Source organism: Scyliorhinus canicula, unplaced genomic scaffold, assembly GCF_902713615.1.
Source record: "Scyliorhinus canicula unplaced genomic scaffold, sScyCan1.1, whole genome shotgun sequence".
NCBI classification, from domain to species: domain Eukaryota; kingdom Metazoa; phylum Chordata; class Chondrichthyes; order Carcharhiniformes; family Scyliorhinidae; genus Scyliorhinus; species Scyliorhinus canicula.
In genome coordinates, this window is record NW_024055500.1 from 5,035,599 (window position 1) to 5,061,504 (window position 25,906).

Consider the following 25,906-nt stretch of genomic DNA (forward strand, 5'->3'; position numbering starts at 1 on the left):
TGAGAGAGTTGTCAGATTTTGGATTCTGCTCGCGTCAGCCTATTCTAGACTGCGAGAGGGGTGTCACAGATTCTGAATGAATCAATCACCGCCTGTTAAAGGCACAGGCCACGGCCTTCTTCTAATTAAAATGGCAGGCTGCCTTAAAGTCACAGGCCCATAAATCATCCACGGATCAAAACCTTGGCGGCAAAAATAAAAGAAGTGGGAATGAAGGGATTGAACTAGGAATATGGAAGAATAAACGGCGGGCGGTGGGGTGGGGGGGGGGGGGGGGAAACCCTCACGTGCGTCTCCAGGGTCAAGTGGGGACGGTATGGACCGTGCACTACCCCTGGGTGGCGTAACATGCCAACCGCGCCAGTCAAACAAAGGAGAAAAGGACCAGAACACCCTGTAATGGTAACCAATGGCAACTGATTTTGGCAGGAGCGGAGGGGGATTAGGATTGTGTGTCGGGGAGGGGGGGGGGGGGGGTCAGGCGTGGCAGAGAATATAAGGAAAACCCCTCAGTGTGAGTTCCTGGTTGAAAGGTTCAGCCCGTTGATGAGGGTCTGCACCGAGGCGCTGGAAGGAGTGGCTCGTTTCTCTCTTTCCTCTCGTTTCTCTGCAGCTATTATTGAGGATATTGCTTTTCAGAGTCGCCAGGTATCAAATGATACCACCGCAAGGTTCGGCCAGATATCGATCAAAGACCCAACAACCAGTTAGTTCAAGTTCATTGACACACAAGAATTACTTCGACATGTAACATAAAACACCTCAAGCAAAATTACACCTAACAACTACAACAACCTGTACTTAACGTCAGGAACCCGGCTTTATGCAGAGGAACAAGGCCTTTGTTCGGATCTGGAGTGGCTGGGTCTGGAGAAGTGACTTGGTTTCTGCTGGGCTCATCCGTCTGATAGCGGTCGTTGGTCTTGATCTTGCCTCTGGTCGTGGTGCTGCAGTTGGTATCAGGCGTAGGCCGGGGCCAAAAGAGTGCCGGTGCGCCCGGGGGCAAGAGAGATCGAACACATGGCAGTGTCTCTCTTTATCCTTCTGGGGTTTTGTGCTCTTTTGGGGGGTCCTCAGCCTTGGACCCAAAAATTCAGCAGGCTTCGATTACGGCCTTCGATTTGAGCCAATAAAGGGGCGGGTGCCTTGATGGCTGGGCATGTCCTGAGCGGTCATTGACCGTGGCTGTTTGGGCTTCCTGGGTGAAGGGAGTGGCGCCGATGAGTCTGTATCTGATACCTGAGTACAAGTCTTTAGTCCTGGGGAAATGGGCCATTAGAATGCAAATCGGCTAGGGGGTTCGATCGTGGCAAATATACATTTAAGTTCGGAGTTCGCGTTGGCCATATTTCCCATGAGTCTTTGCAAGTGGCCATGTTTCTCTTTGCAAGTGGCCATCCCAAATGGCTACATCTTTAATGGGCTAGCACAGACTGGAAGGGCAGATTGGCTTCCTGCTATGTCACCTACCGCTGCAGTTGTGCACACTGGGCCTACGTGAGGGATATGTGATGATGCGGAGAATGACAGCAGGCTGGTGACGTATGTCTTCTGTTTTCCCCCCACCCTCCCAAAAACAGGACAGTTCCCTGGTGACGACACGGGCAAGCGGAGCACAGAAGGTGGAGGAAGGAGGAAACCACCCCTCGGAGGAGGAGGAGGAAGAAGAGGAGGGAGAGGTGGAGGAGAGCGTCCCGGCCCCCTGCGGAGGGCGTCAGAAGCCTCCGGCCCAGGCGGAGCAACCTCCTCCCTCCTCGCCCCCCAGAGACCTCAGGAGGGGGCACCCCCCGGCCAAGCTGAAACGGACCCCTCAACCCCCCAGGAACAACGCCGGGACGGGTCCATCCTCGCTCGCCCAGGCCGAGGGGGCCGCAGAGGAGCGGCCGGCCGAGCGGAGGAGGTGGTCGGCTGGGCGCGAGCGCAGGAGGCCTCCCTCCACGGACTCGCCACCTCCTGCGCCTGCCGGGGGCAAGACCCCCTCACCGCTGCCGGCGGCCACAGAGAGGACCCAGTCCCCAACGCAGCCCAGTCAAGGAGGCCACGGCAGATCGCCCTCACCCCCCAAGCCCGCGGCCCGCAGTCGGGTCTCCTCACAGTCCAGGGAACCACAGGAAGACCCGCAGACTACACCCGTCGGGGAGTCGGAACAATGTCAGCGTCTACCAACCCAGACAGTCGAGGAACCGCCTCCGTCCGGCCCGACCCAGACAGTTAACGAACCGACGCCGTCTAACCCAACCCGGACAGTCCAGGAACAGTCTCCAGCTCCCCCGGCCCAGGCAGTTCATCACCCGTCTCCGTCTAGCCCAGCCCAGACAATCAAGGGACAGTCTGCGTCTGCCCCAAGCCTGACGGCAATGAAACAGCCTCCGGATGCACAGTCCCAGACAGAGGAACGGTCTCCGACTGCACAGTCCCAGACAGCGGAGGAACGGTCTCCGACTGCACAGTCCCAGACAGAGAAACAGCCTCCGACTGCACAGTCCCAGACAGAGAAACAGCCTCCGACTGCACAGTCCCAGACAGAGAAACAGCCTCCGACTGCACAGTCCCAGACAGAGAAACAGCCTCCGACTGCACAGTCCCAGACAGAGAAACAGCCTCCGACTGCACAGTCCCAGACAGAGAAACAGCCTCCGACTGCACAGTCCCAGACAGAGAAACAGCCTCCGACTGCACAGTCCCAGACAGAGAAACAGCCTCCGACTGCACAGTCCCAGACAGCGAAACAGCCTCCGGCTGCACAGTCCCAGACAGAGAAACAGCCTCCGACTGCACAGTGCCAGTCGGCAGAGAAACAGCCTCCGGATGCACAGTCCCAGACAGAGAAACAGCCTCCGACTGCACAGTGCCAGTCGGCAGAGAAACAGCCTCCGACTGCACAGTGCCAGTCGGCAGAGAAACAGCCTCCGACTGCACAGTGCCAGTCGGCAGAGAAACAGCCTCCGAATGCACAGTCCCAGACAGAGAAACAGCCTCCGACTGCACAGTCCCAGACAGAGAAACAGCCTCCGACTGCACAGTCCCAGACAGAGAAACAGCCTCCGACTGTACAGTCCCAGACAGAGAAACAGCCTCCGGATGCACAGTCCCAGACAGAGAAAAAGCCTCCGACTGCACAGTCCCAGACAGAGAAACAGCCTCCGACTGCACAGTCCCAGACAGAGAAACAGCCTCCGACTGCACAGTGCCAGTCGGCAGAGAAACAGCCTCCGACTGCACAGTCCCAGACAGAGGAACGGTCTCCGACTGCACAGCCCCAGACAGCGAAACAGCCTCCGGATGCACAGTCCCAGACAGAGAAACAGCCTCCGAATGCACAGTCCCAGACGGTGGAGGAACGGTCTCCGACTGCACAGCCCCAGACGGCGGAGGAACGTTCTCCAGTCCCATCATCACGAGCGGCCGGCCCTCGGTCTCCGACTCCCCCACCCCAGAAGGAACAATCTCCGCCTCCAGCCCAGGAAAACGAAGGCGGATCTCCACGTCCAAAAGCCGGGATGGTCAAGGACGGCTGCGTCGCCCGGCCCTCTCGGGCGGAGAGCGGGCAGCCCCAAAGGGTCAAGGAGCCGCCTCCACAACCAGTCGGAGCAGCCGTTGAGACGTCTCGATCTCCATCGCCACACAGGATGCAGGAACGCTCACCTCCGGCGCCCAATCAGCCGTCTGGATCGCCACCGTCGTCAGCCGTAGGAGAGAGGCCTGTATGGGCAGCCAGTCGCCCGGCGGGCAAGAGCGCCCTGGCACACGGTGCCATCCAGGAACACTGTCGGTCGCCTCTCCAGGGACGAGCTGGCAATCCCCCGCGGGCAGGACCTTCCCCGCCCCCAGCCAAAGATTCCGAGCTGGCCCCACGAGAGGGGTCGGAGCGACGGGCAGAAACCAGAGGCAAGCCCGCCCCTGGGGCCGGCCCGATCTTGGGGAGGCAGCCGAACCCGGCAGAAGGGGAAAAGCAGCCCATCCCGGCCGTGGCCAGGGGGAGGAATCTGGCATCCTCTCCGTCAGGTTCCCCTTTGCCGGAGGAGAGGACCTCGGAACCATCGTCAGCGCCGGCTCCGGGCGGAGAGAGGGAGGCTGATGGGGAGAGCAAGCCGGCCCAGGGCAAGGGCAGATCGTCACGTTCCTCCTCCAGCGACAGCTCCGGGAGGAGAGGTCGTTCCTCATCCTCCGGCTCCTCATCGTCACGTTCCCGGTCCAGGTCCCGAGGGAGGTCCAGCTCCTCATCCAGCGAGGCAAAGGTAGGCCACACCCCCTCCAATCCTCCATCACCCCTCATCCTCCCCACTCCTCATCCTCCCCCTCCTCATCCTCCCCCTCCTCATCCTCCCCCTCCTCCTCATCCTTCCCACTCCTCATCCTCCCCACTCCTCATCCTCCCCACTCCTCATCCTCCCCCTCCTCATCCTCCCCATTCCTCATCCTCCCCCTCCTCATCCTCCCCCTCCTCACCCTCCCCCTCCTCATCCTCCCCCTCCTCACCCTCCCCCTCCTCATCCTCCCCACTCCTCACCCTCCCCCTCCTCACCCTCCCCCTCCTCATCCTCCCCACTCCTCACCCTCTCCCTCCTCATCCTCCCCCTCCTCACCCTCCCCTCCTCACCCTCCCCCTCCTCACCCTCCCCCTCCTCATCCTCCCCCTCCTCACCCCCTCCTCATCCTCCCCCTCCTCATCCTCCTCACTCCTCATCCTCCCCTCCTCATCCTCCCCCTCCTCATCCTCCCCCCTCCTCATCCTCCTCCTCCTCATCCTCCCCCCTCCTCATCCTCCCCCTCCTCACCCTCCCCCTCCTCATCCTCCCCCTCCTCACCCTCCCCACTCCTCATCCTCCCCCTCCTCATCCTCCCCCTCCTCACCCTCCCCCTCATCCTCCCCCTCCTCATCCTCCTCACTCCTCATCCTTCCCACTCCTCATCCTCCCCACTCCTCATCCTCCCCCTCCTCATCCTCCCCCTCCTCATCCTCCCCTCCTCATCCTCCCCCTCCTCACCCCCCTCATCCTCCCCACTCCTCATCCTCCCCACTCCTCATCCTCCCCTCCTCATCCTCCCCACTCCTCATCCTCCCCTCCTCATCCTCCCCCTCCTCATCCTCCCCTCCTCATCCTCCCCCTCCTCATCCTCCCCCTCCTCATCCTCCCCCCTCCTCATCCTCCCCTCCTCATCCTCCCCTCCTCATCCTCCCCACTCCTCATCCTCCCCCCTCCTCACCCTCCCCCTCCTCACCCTCCCCTCCTCACCCTCCCCCTCCTCATCCTCCCCCCTCCTCACCCTCCCCCTCCTCATCCTCCCCCCTCCTCATCCTCCCCACTCCTCATCCTCCCCCTCCTCATCCTCATCACTCCTCATCCTCCTCCCCCTCCCCCTCCTCATCCTCCCCACTCCTCTCCCTCCTCATCCTCCCTCCCATCCTCCCCCTCCTCATCCTCCCCCCTCCTCATCCTCCCCCCTCCTCACCCTCCCCCTCCTCATCCTCCCCCTCCAATCCTCCCTCCCACCTCATCCTGCCTCCCCGCAGCCTCCCCCTCCAATCCTCATCCTCCCCCCTCATCCTCCCCCTCATCCTTCCCCCTCAGCCTCCCTCCCCCTCATTCTTGTTTCACTCATCCCCCCTCATTCTACCCCCTCCTCATCCTCCCCCTCATCCCCTCCTCATCCTCCCCCTCAACCTCCCTCCAATCCCCCCTCATCCTCCTCCCTCATCCTTCCTCGCCCCTCATCCTCCCTCCCCCTCATCCTCCCTCCCCCACATCCTCCCCCCTCATCCTCCCCCTCATCCTCCCTCCCACCTCATCCCCTCCAATTCTCCCTCCCCCTCATCCACTCCTCATCCTCCTTCCCCCCGAGTAAAGCTCGCTCTACACTGTCCCCATCAAACACTCCCAGGACAGGTACAGCACGGGGTTAGATAGAGAGTAAAGCTCCCTCTACACTGTCCCCATCAAACACTCCCAGGACAGGTACAGCACGGGGTTAGATACAGAGTAAAGCTCCCTCTACACTGTCCCCATCAAACACTCCCAGGACAAGTACAGCACGGGGTTAGATACAGAGTAAAGCTCCCTCTACACTGTCCCCATCAAACACTCCCAGGACAGGTACAGCACGGGTTAGATACAGAGTAAAGCTCCCTCTACACTCTCCCCATCAAACACTCCCAGGACAGGTACAGCACGGGGTTAGATACAGAGTAAAGCTCCCTCTACACTGTCCCCATCAAACACTCCCAGGACAGGTACAGCACAGGGTTAGATACAGAGTAAAGCTCCCTCTACACTGTCCCCATCAAACACTCCCAGGACAGGTACAGCACGGGGTTAGATACAGAGTAAAGCTCCCTATACACTGTTCCCATCAAACACTCCCAGGACAGGTACAGCACGGGGTTAGATACAGAGTAAAGCTCCCTCTACACTGTTCCCATCAAACACTCCCAGGACAGGTACAGCACAGGGTTAGATACAGAGTAAAGCTCACTCTACACTGTCCCCATCAAACACTCCCAGGACAGGTACAGCACGGGGTTAGATACAGAGTAAAGCTCCCTCTACACTGTCCCCATCAAACACTCCCAGGACAGGTACAGCACGGGGTTAGATACAGAGTAAAGCTCCCTCTACACTGTCCCCATCAAACACTCCCAGGACAGGTACAGCACGGAGTTAGATACAGAGTAAAGCTCCCTCTACACTGTCCCCATCAAACACTCCCAGGACAGGTACAGCACGGGGTTAGATACAGAGTAAAGCTCCCTCCACACTGTCCCCATCAAACCCTCCCAGGACAGGTACAGCACGGGGTTAGATACAGAGTAAAGCTCCCTCTACACTGTCCCCATCAAACACTCCCAGGACAGGTACAGCACGGGGTTAGATACAGAGTAAAGCTCCCTCTACACTGTCCCCATCAAACACTCCCAGGACAGGTACAGTACGGGGTTAGATACAGAGTAAAGCTCCCTCCACACTGTCCCCATCAAACCCTCCCAGGACAGGTACAGCACGGGGTTAGATACAGAGTAAAGCTCCCTCTACACTGTCCCCATCAAACACTCCCAGGACAGGTACAGCACGGGGTTAGATACAGAGTAAAGCTCCCTCTACACAGTCCCCATCAAACACTCCCAGGACAGGTACAGCACGGGGTTAGATACAGAGTAAAGCTCCCTCTACACTGTCCCCATCAAACACTCCCAGGACAGGTACAGCACGGGGTTAGATACAGAGTAAAGCTCCCTCTACACTGTCCCCATCAAACACTGCCAGGACAGGTACAGCACGGGGATCAGAGCTAGTTTACTATGTTTTGCTTCCTGTCGGTTTCAGTCTCCGAGCCCGGTGCGACGTGGAGCTTCGCCCAGGAACCCCGCTGCTGAGAGACACGTGGCCTCAGTTGCAGGTGGTCCTGGGCCTGCAGATTCAGGGAGATGCTCGAGTAGACGAAGCCAGACGACTCCCACCATCCCAATCAGCCCCAATACCGGGAAACGACAGAGAACCACAGAAGACAGAAAGGAGGTAAGAGGGGTATCATCGAAACAGGGGCCACCTCGCTTGAAAGTTCCATCGTGCCCTCTCTTCGATTTCAAAATCAGCGAGTGCTGCACTGTCAGGGGGTCAGTACTGAGGGAGTGCCGCACTGTCAGAGGGTCAGTACTGAGGGAGTGCCGCACTGTCAGAGGGTCAGTACTGAGGGAGTGTCGCACTGTCAGAGGGTCAGTACTGAGGGAGTGCCGCACTGTCAGAGGGTCAGTACTGAGGGAGTGCCGCACTGTCAGAGGGTCAGAACTGAAGGAGTGCTGCACAGTCAGAGGGTCAGTACTGAGGGAGTGCCGCACTGTCAGAGGGTCAGTACTGAGGGAGTGCCGCACTGTCAGAGGGTCAGTACTGAGGGAGTGCCGCACTGTCAGAGGGTCAGAACTGAAGGAGTGCTGCACAGTCAGAGGGTCAGTACTGAGGGAGTGCCGCACTGTCAGAGGGTCAGTACTGAGGGAGCGCCGCACTGTCAGAGGGTCAGTACTGAGGGAGTGCCGCACTGTCAGAGGGTCAGTACTGAGGGAGTGCCGCACTGTCAGAGGGTCAGTACTGAGGGAGCTCCGCACAGTCAGAGGGTCAGTACTGAGGGAGCGCCGCACTGTCAGAGGGTCAGTACTGAGGGAGTGCCACACTGTCAGAGGGTCAGTACTGAGGGAGTGCCGCACTGTCAGAGGGTCAGTACTGAGGGAGCGCTGTACTGTCAGAGGGTCAGTACTGAGGGAGTGCTGCACTGTCAGAGGGTCAGTACTGAGGGAGCAACGCACTGTCAGAGGGTCAGTGCTGAGGGAGTGCCACACTGTCAGAGGGTCAGTACTGAGGGAGTGCCGCACTGTCAGAGGGTCAGTACTGAGGGAGTGCTGCACTGTCAGAGGGTCAGTACTGAGTGACTGCTGCACTGTCAGGGTCAGTACTGAAGGAGTGCCGCACTGTCAGAGGGTCAGTACTGAGGGAGTGCCGCACTGTCAGAGGGTCAGTACTGAGGGAGCGCTGCACTGTCAGAGGGTCAGTACTGAGGGAGCGCCGCACTGTCAGAGGGTCAGTACTGAGGGAGTGCCGCACGGTCAGAGGGTCAGTACTGAGGGAGTGCCGCACTGTCAGAGGGTCAGTACTGAGGGAGCGCCGCACTGTCAGAGGGTCAGTACTGAGGGAGTGCCGCACTGTCAGAGGATCAGTACTGTGGGAGTGCCGCACTGTCAGAGGGTCAGTACTGAGGGAGTGCCGCACTGTCAGAGGGTCAGTACTGAGTGAGTGCCGCACTGTCAGAGGGTCAGTACTGAGGGAGTGCTGCACTGTCAGAGGGTCAGTACTGAGGGAGTGCCGCGCTGTCAGAGGGTCAGTACTGAGGGAGTGCTGCACTGTCAGAGGGTCAGTACTGAGGGAGTGCTGCACTGTCAGAGGGTCAGTACTGAGGGGGTGCCTCACTGTCAGAGGGTCAGTACTGAGGGAGTGCTGCACTGTCAGAGGGTCAGTACTGAGGGAGTGCCGCACTGTCAGAGGGTCAGTACTGAGGGAGTGCCGCACTGTCAGAGGGTCAGTACTGAGGGAACGCCGCACTGTCAGAGGGTCAGTACTGAGGGAGTGCCGCACTGTCAGAGGGTCAGTACTGAGGGAGTGCCACACTGTCAGAGGGTCAGTACTGAGGGAGTGCCGCACTGTCAGAGGGTCAGTACTGAGGGAGCGCTGTACTGTCAGAGGGTCAGTACTGAGGGAGTGCTGCACTGTCAGAGGGTCAGTACTGAGGGAGCAACGCACTGTCAGAGGGTCAGTGCTGAGGGAGTGCCACACTGTCAGAGGGTCAGTACTGAGGGAGTGCCGCACTGTCAGAGGGTCAGTACTGAGGGAGTGCTGCACTGTCAGAGGGTCAGTACTGAGGGAGTGCTGCACTGTCAGAGGGCCAGTACTGAGGGAGTGCCGCACTGTCAGAGGGTCAGTACTGAGGGAGCGCTGTACTGTCAGAGGGTCAGTACTGAGGGAGTGCTGCACTGTCAGAGGGTCAGTACTGAGGGAGCAACGCACTGTCAGAGGGTCAGTGCTGAGGGAGTGCCACACTGTCAGAGGGTCAGTACTGAGGGAGTGCCGCACTGTCAGAGGGTCAGTACTGAGGGAGTGCTGCACTGTCAGAGGGTCAGTACTGAGGGAGTGCTGCACTGTCAGAGGGCCAGTACTGAGGGAGTGCCGCACTGTCAGAGGGTCAGTACTGAGTGACTGCTGCACTGTCAGGGTCAGTACTGAAGGAGTGCCGCACTGTCAGAGGGCCAGTACTGAGGGAGTGCCGCACTGTCAGAGGGTCAGTACTGAGGGAGCGCTGCACTGTCAGAGGGTCAGTACTGAGGGAGCGCCGCACTGTCAGAGGGTCAGTACTGAGGGAGTGCCGCACGGTCAGAGGGTCAGTACTGAGGGAGTGCCGCACTGTCAGAGGGTCAGTACTGAGTGAGTGCCGCACTGTCAGAGGGTCAGTACTGAGGGAGTGCTGCACTGTCAGAGGGTCAGTACTGAGGGAGTGCCGCGCTGTCAGAGGGTCAGTACTGAGGGAGTGCTGCACTGTCAGAGGGTCAGTACTGAGGGAGTGCTGCACTGTCAGAGGGTCAGTACTGAGGGGGTGCCGCACTGTCAGAGGGTCAGTACTGAGGGAGTGCTGCACTGTCAGAGGGTCAGTACTGAGGGAGTGCTGCACTGTCAGAGGGTCAGTACTGTGGTGATGCTGTGTCAGAGGGTCAGTACTGAGGTGATGCTGTGTCAGAGGGTCAGTACTGAGGTGATGCTGTGTCAGAGGGTCAGGACTGAGGTGATGCTGTGTCAGAGGGTCAGTACTGAGGTGATGCTGTGTCAGAGGGTCAGGACTGAGGTGATGCTGTGTCAGAGGGTCAGGACTGAGGTGATGCTGTATCAGAGGGTCAGGACTGAGGTGATGCTGTGTCAGAGGGTCAGTACTGAGGTGATGCTGTGTCAGAGGGTCAGGACTGAGGTGATGCTGTGTCAGAGGGTCAGTACTGAGGTGATGCTGTGTCAGAGGGTCAGGACTGAGGTGATGCTGTGTCAGAGGGTCAGGACTGAGGTGATGCTGTATCAGAGGGTCAGGACTGAGGTGATGCTGTGTCAGAGGGTCAGGACTGAGGTGATGCTGTGTCAGAGGGTCAGTACTGAGGTGATGCTGTGTCAGAGGGTCAGTACTGAGGTGATGCTGTGTCAGAGCGTCAGTACTGAGGTGATGCTGTGTCAGAGGGTCAGTACTGAGGTGATGCTGTGTCAGAGGGTCAGTACTGAGGTGATGCTGTGTCAGAGGGTCAGTACTGAGGTGATGCTGTGTCAGAGGGTCAGTACTGAGGTGATGCTGTGTCAGAGGGTCAGTACTGAGGTGATGCTGTGTCAGAGGGTCAGTACTGAGGTGATGCTGTGTCAGAGGGTCAGTACTGAGGTGATGCTGTGTCAGAGGGTCAGTACTGAGGTGATGCTGTGTCAGAGGGCATTATTCCAATTGTTGTTTGTATATTGCCCAGGGACATCCAGCTGCCAGGAGACCATCACAGGAGATGGAGGCTGCAGAGGACCCAGCCACACAGAGGAAGGCATCGTTCCAACCTGGGGCCAGCAGACATCATGTGTAAGTGGAGCCGGGACAGGATGGGTGGGATATGGTGGAGACTACTTCCAGGCCCTGGAATGGGACAGTTGGTCATTCTGAAATGTCCGTCGGTATAATCAGGATTTGCGTTCTCCCATTCACTGTTGTCATGGTTTAGACTGACTGTGTGACAGTGTTCGGCACAGTGTGTCACGACCAAAGCTACGGAATATAATTGTTGTGGAATTCACACAAGGCTAATGAGATAATGAGGCTGGGGATGTGATTGGAACTGATACAGGCCTATGGGGAGATAGTGGGGCAGTGGGATTAGATTGGGATTGATACAGGGCTATGGGGAGATAGTGGGGCAGTGGGATTAGTTTGGGGATTGATACAGGCCTATGGGGAGAGAGCGGGGCAATGGGATTAGTTTGGGGATTAATACAGGGCTATGGGGAGAGAGTGGGGCAGTGGGATTAGTTTGGGATTGATACAGGGCTATGGGGAGGGAGTGGGACAGTGGGATTAGTTTGGGGATTGATACAGGGCTATGGGGAGAGAGTGGGGCAGTGGGATTAGTTTGGGATTGATACAGGGCTATGGGGAGAGAGCGGGGCAGTGGGATTAGATTGGGATTGATACAGGGCTATGGGGAGATAGTGGGGCAGTGGGATTAGTTTGGGATTGATACAGGCCTATGGGGAGAGAGCGGGGCAATGGGATTAGTTTGGGGATTAATACAGGGCTATGGGGAGAGAGTGGGGCAGTGGGATTAGTTTGGGATTGATACAGGGATATGGGGAGAGAGCGGGGGAATGGGATTAGTTTGGGATTGATACAGGGCTATGGGGAGAGAGTGGGGCAGTGGGATTAGTTTGGGGATTGATACAGGGCTATGGGGAGAGAGTTGGTCAGTGGGATTAGTTTGGGATTGACACAGGGATATGGGGAGAGAGTGGGGCAGTGGGATTAGTTTGGGATTGATACAGGGCTATGGGGAGAGAGTGGGGCAGTGGGATTAGTTTGGGGATTGATACAGGGCTATGGAGAGAGAGTGGAGCAATGGGATTATTTTGGGATTGATACAGGGCTATGGGGAGAGAGTGGGGCAGTGGGGTTAGTTTGGGGATTGATACAGGGCTGTGGGGAGAGAGTGGGGACAGTGGGATTAGTTTGGGATTGATACAGGGCTATGGGGAGAGAGTGGGGACAGTGGGATTAGTTTGGGATTGATACAGGGCTATGGAGAGAGAGTGGAGCAATGGGATTATTTTGTCATTGACACAGGGATATGGGGAGAGAGTGGGGCAGTGGGATTAGTTTGGGATTGATACAGGGCTATGGAGAGAGAGTGGAGCAATGGGATTATTTTGGGATTGATACAGGGATATGGGGAGAGAGTGGGGCAGTGGGATTAGATTGGGGATTGATACAGGGCTATGGGGAGAGAGGGGCAGTTGGAACAGTTAATAATAATAATCTTTACTAGTGTCACAAGTAGATTTACATTAACACTGCAATTCAGTTACTGTGGAAAGCCCCTAGTCGCCACACTCAGACGCCTGTTTGGGTACACTGAGGGAGAATTCAGAATGTCTAATTCACCCAACAGCACGTCTTTCGGGGCTTGTGGGAGGAAACTGGAGCACCCGGAGGAAACCCACGCAGACACGGGGAGAACATGCAGACTCCGCACAGACAGTGATCTGAGCCGGGAATCAAACCCGGGACCCTGGAGCTGTGAAGCAACAGTGTTAACCACTGTGCTACCATGCCAGTCATAGTTTGGGATAGATACAGAGATCTGGGGAGAGAGCGGGGCAGTGGGACTAGTATGGGATTGATACAGGTTTATGGGAAGAGAGTGGGGTAGTGAGATTAGTTTGGGGATTGATACAGGGCTATGGGGAGAGAGTGGGGTAGTGAGATTAGTTTGGGGATTGATACAGGGCTATGTGGAGAGAGTGGGGCAGTGGGATTAGTTTGGGGATTGATACAGGGCTATGTGGAGAGAGTGGGGCAGTGGGATTAGTTTGGGGATTGATACAGGGCTATGAGGAGAGAGTGGGGCAGTGGGATTAGTTTGGGGATTGATACAGGGCTATGGGGTGAGAGTGGGGCTGTGGGATTAGTTTGGGGATTGATACAGGGCTATGGGGAGAGAGTGGGGCAGTGGAATTAGTTTGGGGATTGATACAGGGCTATTGGAAGAGAACAGGACAGTGGGATTAGTTTGGGATTGATACAAGGTTATGGGGAGATAGCAGAGCAGTGGGATTAGTATGGGATTGATACAGGGCTAGGGGAGAGAGCAGGGCAGTGGGATTAGTATGGGATTGATCCAGGGCTATGGGGAGAGAGCGGGGCAGTGGGATTAGTTTGGGATTGATGCAGGGCTATGGGGAGAGTGGGGTTGCGGGATTAGTTTGGGGATTGATACAGGGCTATGGGGAGAGAGTGGGGCAGTGGGATTAGTTTTGGAATTGTTACTTGGCTATGTGGAGAGAGTGGGGCAGTGAGATTAGTTTCGGATTGATACAGGGCTATGGGGAGAGAGTGGGGCAGTGGGATTAGTTTGGGATTGATACAGGGCTATGGGGAAAGAGCGGGGCAGTGGAATTAGTTTGGGGATTGATACAGGGCTATGGGGAGAGAGTTGGGCAGTGGGATTAGTTTTGGGATTGATACAGAGCTATGGGGAGACAGTGGGGCAGTGGGATTAGTTTGGGGATTGATACAGGGTACGGGAGAGAACGGGACAGTGGGATTAGTTTGGGATTGATACAGGGCTATGGGGAGAGAGTGGGGCAGTGGGATTAGTTTGTGATTGATACAGGGCTATGGAGAGAGAGTGGGGCAGTGGGGTTAGTTTTGGGATTGATACAGGGCTGTGGGGAGAGCGTGGGGCAGTGGGATTAGTTTGGGATTGATGCAGGTCTATGGGGAAAGAGTGGGGCAATGGGATTAGTTTGGGATTGATACAGGGTTTAGGGGAGAGTGGGGTTGCGGGATTAGTTTGGGGATTGATACAGGGCTATGGGGAGAGAGTGGGGCAGTGGGATTAGTTTTGGAATTGTTACTTGGCTATGTGGAGAGAGTGGGGCAGTGAGATTAGTTTCGGATTGATACAGGGCTATGGGGAGAGAGTGGGGCAGTGGGATTAGTTTGGGATTGATACAGGGCTATGGGGAAAGAGCGGGGCAGTGGAATTAGTTTGGGGATTGATACAGGGCTATGGGGAGAGAGTTGGGCAGTGGGATTAGTTTTGGGATTGATACAGAGCTATGGGGAGACAGTGGGGCAGTGGGATTAGTTTGGGGATTGATACAGGGTACGGGAGAGAACGGGACAGTGGGATTAGTTTGGGATTGATACAGGGCTATGGGGAGAGAGTGGGGCAGTGGAATTAGCTTGGGGATTGATACAGGGCTATCGGGAGAGAGTGGGGCAGTGGGATTAGTTTGTGAACTGATACAGGCCTATGGGGAGATAGTGGGGCAGTGGGATTTGATTGGGATTGATACAGGGCTATGGGGAGATAGTGGGGCAGTGGGATTAGTTTGGGGATTGATACAGGCCTATGGGGAGAGAGCGGGGCAATGGGATTAGTTTGGGGATTAATACAGGGCTATGGGGAGAGAGTGGGGCAGTGGGATTAGTTTGGGATTGATACAGGGCTATGGGGAGGGAGTGGGACAGTGGGATTAGTTTGGGGATTGATACAGGGCTATGGGGAGAGAGTGGGGCAGTGGGATTAGTTTGGGATTGATACAGGGCTATGGGGAGAGAGCGGGGCAGTGGGATTAGATTGGGATTGATACAGGGCTATGGGGAGATAGTGGGGCAGTGGGATTAGTTTGGGATTGATACAGGCCTATGGGGAGAGAGCGGGGCAATGGGATTAGTTTGGGGATTAATACAGGGCTATGGGGAGAGAGTGGGGCAGTGGGATTAGTTTGGGATTGATACAGGGATATGGGGAGAGAGCGGGGGAATGGGATTAGTTTGGGATTGATACAGGGCTATGGGGAGAGAGTGGGGCAGTGGGATTAGTTTGGGGATTGATACAGGGCTATGGAGAGAGAGTGGAGCAATGGGATTATTTTGGGATTGATACAGGGCTATGGGGAGAGAGTGGGGCAGTGGGGTTAGTTTGGGGATTGATACAGGGCTGTGGGGAGAGAGTGGGGACAGTGGGATTAGTTTGGGATTGATACAGGGCTATGGGGAGAGAGTGGGGACAGTGGGATTAGTTTGGGATTGATACAGGGCTATGGAGAGAGAGTGGAGCAATGGGATTATTTTGTCATTGACACAGGGATATGGGGAGAGAGTGGGGCAGTGGGATTAGTTTGGGATTGATACAGGGCTATGGAGAGAGAGTGGAGCAATGGGATTATTTTGGGATTGATACAGGGATATGGGGAGAGAGTGGGGCAGTGGGATTAGATTGGGGATTGATACAGGGCTATGGGGAGAGAGGGGCAGTTGGAACAGTTAATAATAATAATCTTTACTAGTGTCACAAGTAGATTTACATTAACACTGCAATTCAGTTACTGTGGAAAGCCCCTAGTCGCCACACTCAGACGCCTGTTCGGGTACACTGAGGGAGAATTCAGAATGTCTAATTCACCCAACAGCACGTCTTTCGGGGCTTGTGGGAGGAAACTGGAGCACCCGGAGGAAACCCACGCAGACACGGGGAGAACATGCAGACTCCGCACAGACAGTGATCTGAGCCGGGAATCAAACCCGGGACCCTGGAGCTGTGAAGCAACAGTGTTAACCACTGTGCTACCATGCCAGTCATAGTTTGGGATAGATACAGAGATCTGGGGAGAGAGCGGGGCAGTGGGACTAGTATGGGATTGATACAGGTTTATGGGAAGAGAGTGGGGTAGTGAGATTAGTTTGGGGATTGATACAGGGCTATGGGGAGAGAGTGGGGTAGTGAGATTAGTTTGGGGATTGATACAGGGCTATGTGGAGAGAGTGGGGCAGTGGGATTAGTTTGGGGATTGATACAGGGCTATGGGGAGGGAGTGGGGCAGTGGGATTAGTTTGGGGATTGACACAGGGCTATTGGAAGAGAACAGGACAGTGGGATTAGTTTGGGATTGATACAAGGTTATGGGGAGATAGCAGAGCAGTGGGATTAGTATGGGATTGATACAGGGATATGGGGAGTGAGCGAGGCAGTGGGATTAGTATGGGATTGATACAGGGCTAGGGGAGAGAGCAGGGCAGTGGGATTAGTATGGGATTGATCCAGGGCTATGGGGAGAGAGCGGGGCAGTGGGATTAGTTTGGGATTGATGCAGGGCTATGGGGAGAGTGGGGTTGCGGGATTAGTTTGGGGATTGATACAGGGCTATGGGGAGAGAGTGGGGCAGTGGGATTAGTTTTGGAATTGTTACTTGGCTATGTGGAGAGAGTGGGGCAGTGGGATTAGTTTGGGATTGATACTGGGCTATGGGGAAAGAGCGGGGCAGTGGAATTAGTTTGGGGATTGATACTGGGCTATGGGGAAAGAGCGGGGCAGTGGAATTAGTTTGGGGATTGATACAGGGCTATGGGGAGAGAGTTGGGCAGTGGGATTCGTTTTGGGATTGATACAGAGCTATGGGGAGACAGTGGGGCAGTGGGATTAGTTTGGGGATTGATACAGGGTACGGGAGAGAACGGGACAGTGGGATTAGTTTGGGATTGATACAGGGCTATGGGGAGAGAGTGGGGCAGTGGGATTAGTTTGTGATTGATACAGGGCTATGGAGAGAGAGTGGGGCAGTGGGGTTAGTTTTGGGATTGATACAGGGCTGTGGGGAGAGCGTGGGGCAGTGGGATTAGTTTGGGATTGATGCAGGTCTATGGGGAAAGAGTGGGGCAATGGGATTAGTTTGGGATTGATACAGGGTTTAGGGGAGAGTGGGGTTGCGGGATTAGTTTGGGGATTGATACAGGGCTATGGGGAGAGAGTGGGGCAGTGGGATTAGTTTTGGAATTGTTACTTGGCTATGTGGAGAGAGTGGGGCAGTGAGATTAGTTTCGGATTGATACAGGGCTATGGGGAGAGAGTGGGGCAGTGAGATTAATTTGGGATTGATACAGGGCTATGGGGAAAGAGCGGGGCAGTGGAATTAGTTTGGGGATTGATACAGGGCTATGGGGAGAGAGTTGGGCAGTGGGATTAGTTTTGGGATTGATACAGAGCTATGGGGAGACAGTGGGGCAGTGGGATTAGTTTGGGGATTGATACAGGGTACGGGAGAGAACGGGACAGTGGGATTAGTTTGGGATTGATACAGGGCTATGGGGAGAGAGTGGGGCAGTGGGATTAGTTTGTGATTGATACAGGGCTATGGAGAGAGAGTGGGGCAGTGGGGTTAGTTTTGGGATTGATACAGGGCTGTGGGGAGAGCGTGGGGCAGTGGGATTAGTTTGGGATTGATGCAGGTCTATGGGGAAAGAGTGGGGCAGTGGAATTACCTTGGGGATTGATACAGGGCTATCGGGAGAGAGTGGGGCAGTGGGATTAGTTTGTGAATTGATACAGGGCTATGGGGAAAGAGTGGGGCAGTGGGATTAGTTTGGGAATTGATACAGGGCTATGGGGAGAGAGTGGGGCAGTGGGATTAGTTTGGGATTGATGCAGGGCTATGGGGAGAGAGTGGAGCAATGGGATTAGTTTGGGAATTGATACAGGGCTATGGGGAGAGAGTGGGGCAGTGAGATTAGTTTGGGATTGGATACAGGGCCATGGGGAGAGTGCGGGGCAGTGGGATTAGTTCAGGGATTGATACAGGGCTGTGGGGAGAGAGTGGGGCAGTGGGATTAGTTGGGGACTGATACAGGGCTATGGGGAGAGAGTGGGCAGTGAGATTAGTTTGGGGATTGATACAGGGCTATGGGGAGAGACGTGGGGCAGTGGGATTAGTTTGGGATTGATACAGGGCTATGGGAGAGAGGGGGCAGTGCGGATTCGTTGGGGATTGATACAGGGCAATGGGGAGAGAAGCGGGGCAGTGGTGATTAGTTTGGGGTTGATACAGGGCTATGGGAGAGAGGTGGGTGTGGGATTAGTTTGGGGATTGATACAGGGCTATGGGAGAGAGCGGGACAGTGGATAGTTTGGGGATTGATACAGGGCTCTGGGGAGAGAGGAGGCAGTGGGATTAATTTTGGGGATCGATACAGGGCTATGTGGAGAGAGTGGGACAGTGGGATTAGTTTGGGGATTGTCATTGGGTTATAGGGAGAGAGTGGGGCAGTGGGGTTAGTTTGGAATTGATACAGGCTATGGGGAGAGAGTGGGCAGTGGGATTAGTTTGGGATTGATACAGGGCTATGGGGAGAGAGTGGGGCAGTGGGATTAGTTTGGGATTGATACAGGGCTATGGGGAGAGAGTGGGGCAGTGGGATTAGTTTGGGATTGATACAGGGCTATGGGGAGAGAGTGGGGCAGTGGGATTAGTTTGGGATTGATGCAGGGCTATGGGGAGAGAGTGGGGCAGTGGGATTAGTTTGGGATTGATACAGGGCTATGGGGAGAGAGTGGGGCGTGGGATTAGTTTGGGATTGATACAGGGCTATGGGGAGAGAGTGGGGCAGTGGGATTAGTTTTGGAATTGATACAGGGCTATGTGGAGAGAGTGGGGCAGTGAGATTAGTTTGGGATTGATACAGGGCTATGGGGAGAGAGTGGGGCAGTGGGATTAGTTTGGGATTGATACAGGGCTATGGGGAAGAGAGCGGGGCAGTGGAATTAGTTTGGGGATTGATACAGGGCTATGGGGAGAGAGTGGGCAGTGGGATTAGTTTGGGATTGATACAGAGCTATGGGGAGACAGTGGGGCAGTGGATTAGTTTGGGGATTGATACAGGGTACGGGAGAGAACGGGACAGTGGGATTAGTTTGGGATTGATACAGGGCTATGGGGAGAGAGTGGGGCAGTGGAATTAGCTTGGGGATTGATACAGGGCTATCGGGAGAGAGTGGGGCAGTGGGATTAGTTTGTGAATTGATACAGGGCTATGGGGAGAGAGTGGGGCAGTGGGATTAGTTTGGGGATTGATACAGGGCTATGGGGAGAGAGTGGGGCAGTGGGATTAGTTTGGGGATTGATACAGGGCTATGGGGAGAGAGTGGGGCAGTGGGATTAGTTTGGGATTGATGCAGGGCTATGGGGAGAGAGTGGAGCAATGGGATTAGTTTGGGAATTGATACAGGGCTATGGGGAGAGAGTGGGGCAGTGAGATTAGTTTGGGATTGATACAGGGCCATGGGGAGAGTGCGGGGCAGTGGGATTAGTTCAGGGATTGATACAGTGCTGTGGGGAGAGAGTGGGGCTGTGGGATCAGTTTGGGGATTGATACAGGGCTATGGGGAGAGTGTGGGGGCAGTGGGATTAGTTTGGGGATTGATACAGGGCTCTGGGGATAGATGGGGCAGTGGGATTAGTTTAGGGATTGATACAGGGCTATGGTTAGAGAGCGGGGCAGTGGGATTAGTTTAGGGATTGATACAGGTCTATGGAGAGAGAGTGGGATTGGTTTGGGGATTGATACAGGGCTATGGGGAGAGAGTGGGGCAGTGGGATTAGTTTTGGGAATTGTTACTTGGCTATGTGGAGAGAGTGGGGCAGTGAGATTAGTTTCGGATTGATACAGGGCTATGGGGAGAGAGTGGGGCAGTGGGATTAGTTTGGGATTGATACAGGGCTATGGGGAAAGAGCGGGGCAGTGGAATTAGTTTGGGGATTGATACAGGGCTATGGGAGAGAGTGGGCAGTGGGATTAGTTTTGGGATTGATACAGGGCTATGGGGAGACAGGGGGCAGTGAGGTTAGTTTGGGGATTGATACAGGGCTACTGGGGAGAGAGGGGGACAGTGGGATTAGTTTGGGATTGATACAGGGCTATGGGGAGAGAGTGGGGCAGTGGGATTAGTTTCTTGATTGATACAGGGCTATGGAGAGAGAGTGGGGCAGTGGGATTAGTTTGGGATTGATACAGGGCTATGGGGAGAGCGTGGGGAAGTGGGATTAGTTTGGGGATTGATACAGGTCTATGGGAGAAGAGTGGGGCAATGGGATTAGTTTGGGATTGATACAGGGCTATGGGGAGAGAGCGGGGCAGTGGGATTAGTTTGGGATTGATACAGGGCTATGGGGACAGAGTAAGATTAGTTTGGGGATTGATACAGGACTATTGGGAGAGAGTGTGGCAGTGGGATTAGTTTGTGGATTGATACAGGGGTATGGGGACAGTGGGGCAGTGGGATTAGTTTGGGATTGATACAGGGGTATGGGGAGTGGGGCAGTGGGATTAGTTTGGGGATTGATACAGGGCTATGGGGAGAGCATGGTGCAGTGGGATTAGTTTGGGATTGATACAGGGCTATGGGGAGAGCGTGGGACAGTGGGATTAGTTTGGGATTGATACATGGCTATGGGGAGAGAGTGGGGCAGGGGGATTAGTTTGGGGATTGATACAGGGCTATGGGGAGAGAATGCGGGACAGTGGGGATTAGTTGGATTGATACAGGGCCATGGGGGAGAGTGAGGCAGTGGGATTAGTTTTGGGATTGATACAGTGCTATGGGGAGAGAGTGGGGCAGTGGATTAGTTTGGGATTGATACAGGGCTATGGGGAGAGAGCGGGGCAGTGGGATTAGTTTTGGGGATGATACAGGGCTTGGGGGATAGAGTGGGGCAGTGGTATTAGTTTGGGATTGATACAGGGCTATGGGGAGAGAGTGGGGCAGTGGGATTAGTTTGTGGATTGATACAGGGCTATGGGGAGAGAGCGGGGCAGTGGGATTAGTTTGGGATTGATACAGGGCTATGGAGAGAGAGTGGGATTGGTTTGGGAATTGATACAGGGCTATGGGGAGAGGGTGGGGCAGTGGCAATAGTTTGGGATTGACACAGGGCTATGGGGAGCGAGTGGGGCAATGGGATTAGTTTGGGATTGATACAGGGTTTAGGGGAGAGAGCGGGGCAGTGGGATTAATTTGGGATTGATGCAAGGCTTTAGGGACAGAGTAAGATTAGTTTGGGGATTTATACAGGACTATTGGGAGAGCGTAGGGCAGTGGGATTAGTTTGTGGATTGATACAGGGCTATTGGGACAGTGGGGCAGTGGGATTAGTTTGGGATTGATACAGGGCTATGGGGAGTGGGGCAGTGGGATTAGTTTGGGATTGACACAGGGCTATGGGGAGAGTGGGATTAGTTTAGGGATTGATACAGGGCTATGGAGAGAGAGTGGGATTGGTTTGGGGATTGATACAGGGCTATAAGGAGAGAGTGGGGCAGTGGGAATAGTTTGGGGATTGATACAGGGCTATGGGGAGAGAGTGGGCGCAGTGGGGTTAGTTTGGGGATTGATACAGGGCTATGGGGAGAGAGGGGGCAGTGGGATTAGTTGGGGATTGATACAGGGCTATGGGGAGAGGAGTGGGTCAGTGGGATTAGTTGGATTGATACAGGGCTATGGGGAGAGAGTGGGGCAGTGGAATAGATTTGGGATTGATACCGGGCTATGGGGAGAGAAGTGGGACAGTGGAATTAGTTTGGGATTGATACAGGGCTATGGGGAGAGAGTTGGCAGTGGGAATTAGTTTGGGGATGATACAGGGCTACGGGGAGAGAGGGGACAGTGGGATTAGTTTGGGGATTGATACAGGGCTATGGGAGGAGAGTGGGACAGTGGGATTAGTTTTGGATTGATACAGGCTATGGGGGAGAGAGTGGGGCAGTGGGATTAGTTTGGGGATTGATACAGGGCTATGGGAGAGAGTGGGGCAGTGGGATTAGTTTGGGATTGATACAGGGCTATGGGGAGAGAGTGGGGCAGTGGGATTAGTTTGGGATTGATACAGGGCTATGGGGAGAGAGTGGGCAGTGGGATTTAGTTTTGGATTGATACAGGGCTATGGGGAGAGAGTGGGCAGTGGGATTAGTTTGGGATTGATACAGGGCTATGGGAGAGAGTGGACAGTGGGATTAGTTGGGATTGATACAGGGCTATGGGGAGAGGAGTGGGGCAGTGGGATTAGTTTGGGATTGATACCGGGCTATGGGGGAGAGAGTGGGGCAGTGGGATTAGTTTGGGGATTGATACAGGGCTATGGGGAGAGAGTAGGGGCAGTGGGATTAGTTTGGGGATTGATACAGGGCTATGGGGAGAGAGAGTGGGGCAGTGGGATTAGTTTGGGGATTGATACAGGGCTAATGGGGAGAGAGTGGGGCAGTGGGATTAGTTTGGGGATTGATACAGGGCTATGGGGACAGAGTGGGACAGTGGGATTAGTTTGTGGATTGATACAGGGCTATGGGGAGAGAGTGGGGCAGTGGGATTAGTTTGGGGATTGATACAGGGCTATGGGGAGAGAGTGGGGTAGTGGGATTAGTTTGGGGATTGATACAGGGCTATGGGGAGGGAGTGGGGCAGTGGGATTAGTTTGGGGATTGATACAGGGCTATGGGGAGAGAGTGGGGGCAGTGGGATTAGTTTGGGATTGATACAGGGCTATGGGATGAGAGTGGGGCAGTGGGATTAGTTTCGGATTGATAAAGGGCTATGGGGAGAGTTGGGGCAGTGGGATTAGTTTGGGGATTGATACAGGGCTATGGGGAGGGAGTGGGGCAGTGGGATTAGTTTGGGGATTGATACAGGGCTATGGGAGAGAGTGGGGCAGTGGGATTAGTTTGGGGATTGATACAGGGCTATGGGGAGAGAGTGGGCAGTGGGATTAGTTTGGGATTGATACAGGGCTATGGGGAGAGAGTGGGCAGTGGGATTAGTTTGGGGATTGATACAGGGCTATGGAGAGAGTGGGGCAGTGGGATTAGTTTGGGGATTGATACAGGCTATGGGGAGAGAGTGGGGCAGTGGGATTAGTTTGGGGATTGATACAGGGCTATGGGGAGAGAGTGGGCAGTGGATTAGTTTGGGGATTGATACAGGGCTATGGGGAGAGAGCGGGGCAGTGGATTAGTTTGGGATTGATACAGGGCTATGGGGAGAGAGTGGGGCAGTGGGATTAGTTGGGGATTGATACAGGGCTATGGGGAGAGAGCGGGGCAGTGGGATTAGTTTGGGGATTGATACAGGGCTATGGGGAGAGAGTGGGGCAGTGGGATTAGTTGGGGATTGATACAGGGCTATGGGAGAGAGCGTGGGCAGTGGGATTAGTTTGGGGATTGATACAGGGCTATGGGGAGAGAGCGGGGCAGTGGGATTAGTTTGGGGATTGATACAGGGCTATGGGGAGAGAGCGGGGCAGTGAGATTAGTTTGGGATTGATACAGGGCTATGGGGAGAGAGTGGAGCAGTTGGATTAGTTTGGGGATTGATAGAGGGCTATGGGGACAGAATGGGGCAGTGGGATTAGTTTGGGATTTGATACAGGGCCATGGGGAGAGTGCGGGGCAGTGGGATTAGTTCAGGGATTGATACAGGGCTATGGAGAGAGAGTGGGATTGGTTTGGGGATTGATACAGGGCTATGGGGAGAGTGTGGGGGCAGTGGGATTAGTTTGGGGATTGATACAGGGCTATGGGGAGAGAGTGGGGCAGTGGGATTAGTTTGGGGATTGATACAGGGCTCTGGGGATAGATGGGGCAGTGGGATTAGTTTAGGGATTGATACAGGCCTATGGAGAGAGAGTGGGATTGGTTTGGGGATTGATACAGGGCTATGGGGAGATAGCGGGGCAGTGGGATTAGTTTAGGGATTGATACAGGCCTATGGAGAGAGAGTGGGATTGGTTTGGGGATTGATACAGGGCTATGGGGAGTGAGTGGGGCAGTGGGAATAGTTTGGGATTGATACAGGGCTATGGGGAGAGAGTGGGGCAGTGGGATTAGTTTGTGGATTGATACAGGGCTATGGGGAGAGATGGGGGCAGTGGGATTAGTTTGTGGATTGATACAGGGCTATGGGGACAGTGGGATTAGTTTGGGATTGATACAGGGCTATGGGGAGTGGGGCAGTGGGATTAGTTTGGGATTGACACAGGGCTATGGGGAGAGTAGGATTAGTTTAGGGATTGATACAGGGCTATGGAGATAGAGTGGGATTGGTTTGGGGATTGATACAGGGCTATGAGGAGAGAGTGGGGCAGTGGGAATAGTTTGGGATTGACACAGGGCTATGGGGAGAGTTGGATTAGTTTGGGGATTGATACAGGGCTATGGGGAGAGAGCGGGGCAGTGGGATTAGTTTGGGGATTGATACAGGGCTATGGGGAGAGAGAGTGGGTCAGTGGGATTAGTTTGGGGTTTGATACAGGGCAATGTGGAGAGAGTGAGGCAGTGGGATTAGTTTGGGATTGATACAGAGCTATGGGTAGAGAGTGGGGCAGTGGGATTAGTTTGGGATTGATACAGGGCTATGGGGAGAGAGTGGGATTAGTTATGGGATTGATACAGGGCTATGGGGAGAGAGCGGGGCAGTGGGATTAGTTTGGGATTGATACAGGGCTATGGAGAGAGAGTGGGGCAGTGTGATTAGTTTGGGGATTGATACAGGGCAATGGGGAGAGCGTGGGGCAGTGTGATTAGTTTGGGGATTGATACAGGGCTGTGGGGGGAGCGTGGGGCAGTGGGATTAGTTTTGGATTGATACAGGGCTATGGGGACAGAGTGGGACAGTGGGATTAGTTTGGGGATTGATACAGGGCTATGGGGAGAGAGTGGGACAGTGGGATTAGTTTGTGATTGATACAGGGCTATGGGGAGAGAGTGGGGCAGTGGGATTAGTTTGGGATTGATACAGGGCTATGGGGAGAGAGTGGGGCAGTGGGATTAGTTTGGGGATTGATACAGGGCTATGGGGAGAGAGTGGGGCAGTGGGATTAGTTTGGGGATTGATACAGGGCTATGGGGAGAGAGCGGGGCATTGGGATTAGTTTGGGGATTGATACAGGGCTATGGGGAGAGAGTGGGCAGTGGGATTAGTTTGGGGATTGATACAGGGCTATGGGGAGAGAGTGGGGCAGTGGGATTAGTTTGGGGATTGATACAGGGCTATGGGGAGAGAGCGGGGCAGTGGGATTAGTTTGGGGATTGATACAGGGCTATGGGGAGAGAGCGGGGCAGTGGGATTAGTTTGGGATTGATACAGGGCTATGGGGAGAGAGTGGGCAGTGGATTAGTTTGGGGATTGATACAGGGCTATGGGGAGAGAGTGGGGCAGTGGGATTAGTTTGGGATTGATACAGGGCTATGGGGAGGGAGCGGGGCAGTGGGATTAGTTTGGGATTGATACAGGGCTATGGGGAGAGAGTGGAGCAGTTGGATTAGTTTGGGGATTGATAGAGGGCTATGGGGACAGAATGGGGCAGTGGGATTAGTTTGGGATTTGATACAGGGCTATGGGGAGGGAGCGGGGCAGTGGGATTAGTTTGGGATTGATACAGGGCTATGAGGAGAGAGTGGAGCAGTTGGATTAGTTTGGGGATTGATAGAGGGCTATGGGGACAGAATGGGGCAGTGGGATTAGTTTGGGATTTGATACAGGGCTATGGGGAGAGCGTGGGGCAGTGGGATTAGTTTGGGGATTGATGCGGGACTGTGGGGAGGGAGCGGGGCAGTGGGATTAGTTTGGGATTGATACAGGGCTATGGGGAGAGAGTGGGGCAGTGGGATTAGTTTGGGATTGATACAGGGCTATGGGGAGAGAGTGGGGCAGTGGCATTAGTTGGGGATTGATACAGGGCTATGGGAGAGAGTGGGGCAGTGGGATTAGTTTGGGGATTGATACAGGGCTATGGGGAGAGAGTGGGGCAGTGGGATTAGT

General features: G+C 55.0%; 1 protein-coding gene across 1 annotated transcript in view; it reads left to right on the top strand.

Moving 5' to 3' along the window:
* LOC119960451 (serine/arginine repetitive matrix protein 2-like) overlaps window positions 1-11,153 on the top strand; it is a 47,109-nt gene extending 35,956 nt beyond the window's left edge. Inside the window, exons 3-5 of the mRNA XM_038788176.1 lie at window positions 1,581-4,238; window positions 7,323-7,514; window positions 11,030-11,153. Of these exons, the coding sequence (XP_038644104.1) occupies window positions 1,581-4,238; window positions 7,323-7,514; window positions 11,030-11,137 (2,958 nt within the window). The 3' untranslated portion in view covers window positions 11,138-11,153. The remainder of the gene's footprint in view (window positions 1-1,580; window positions 4,239-7,322; window positions 7,515-11,029) is intronic.
* Window positions 11,154-25,906: the final 14,753 nt, after the last annotated feature.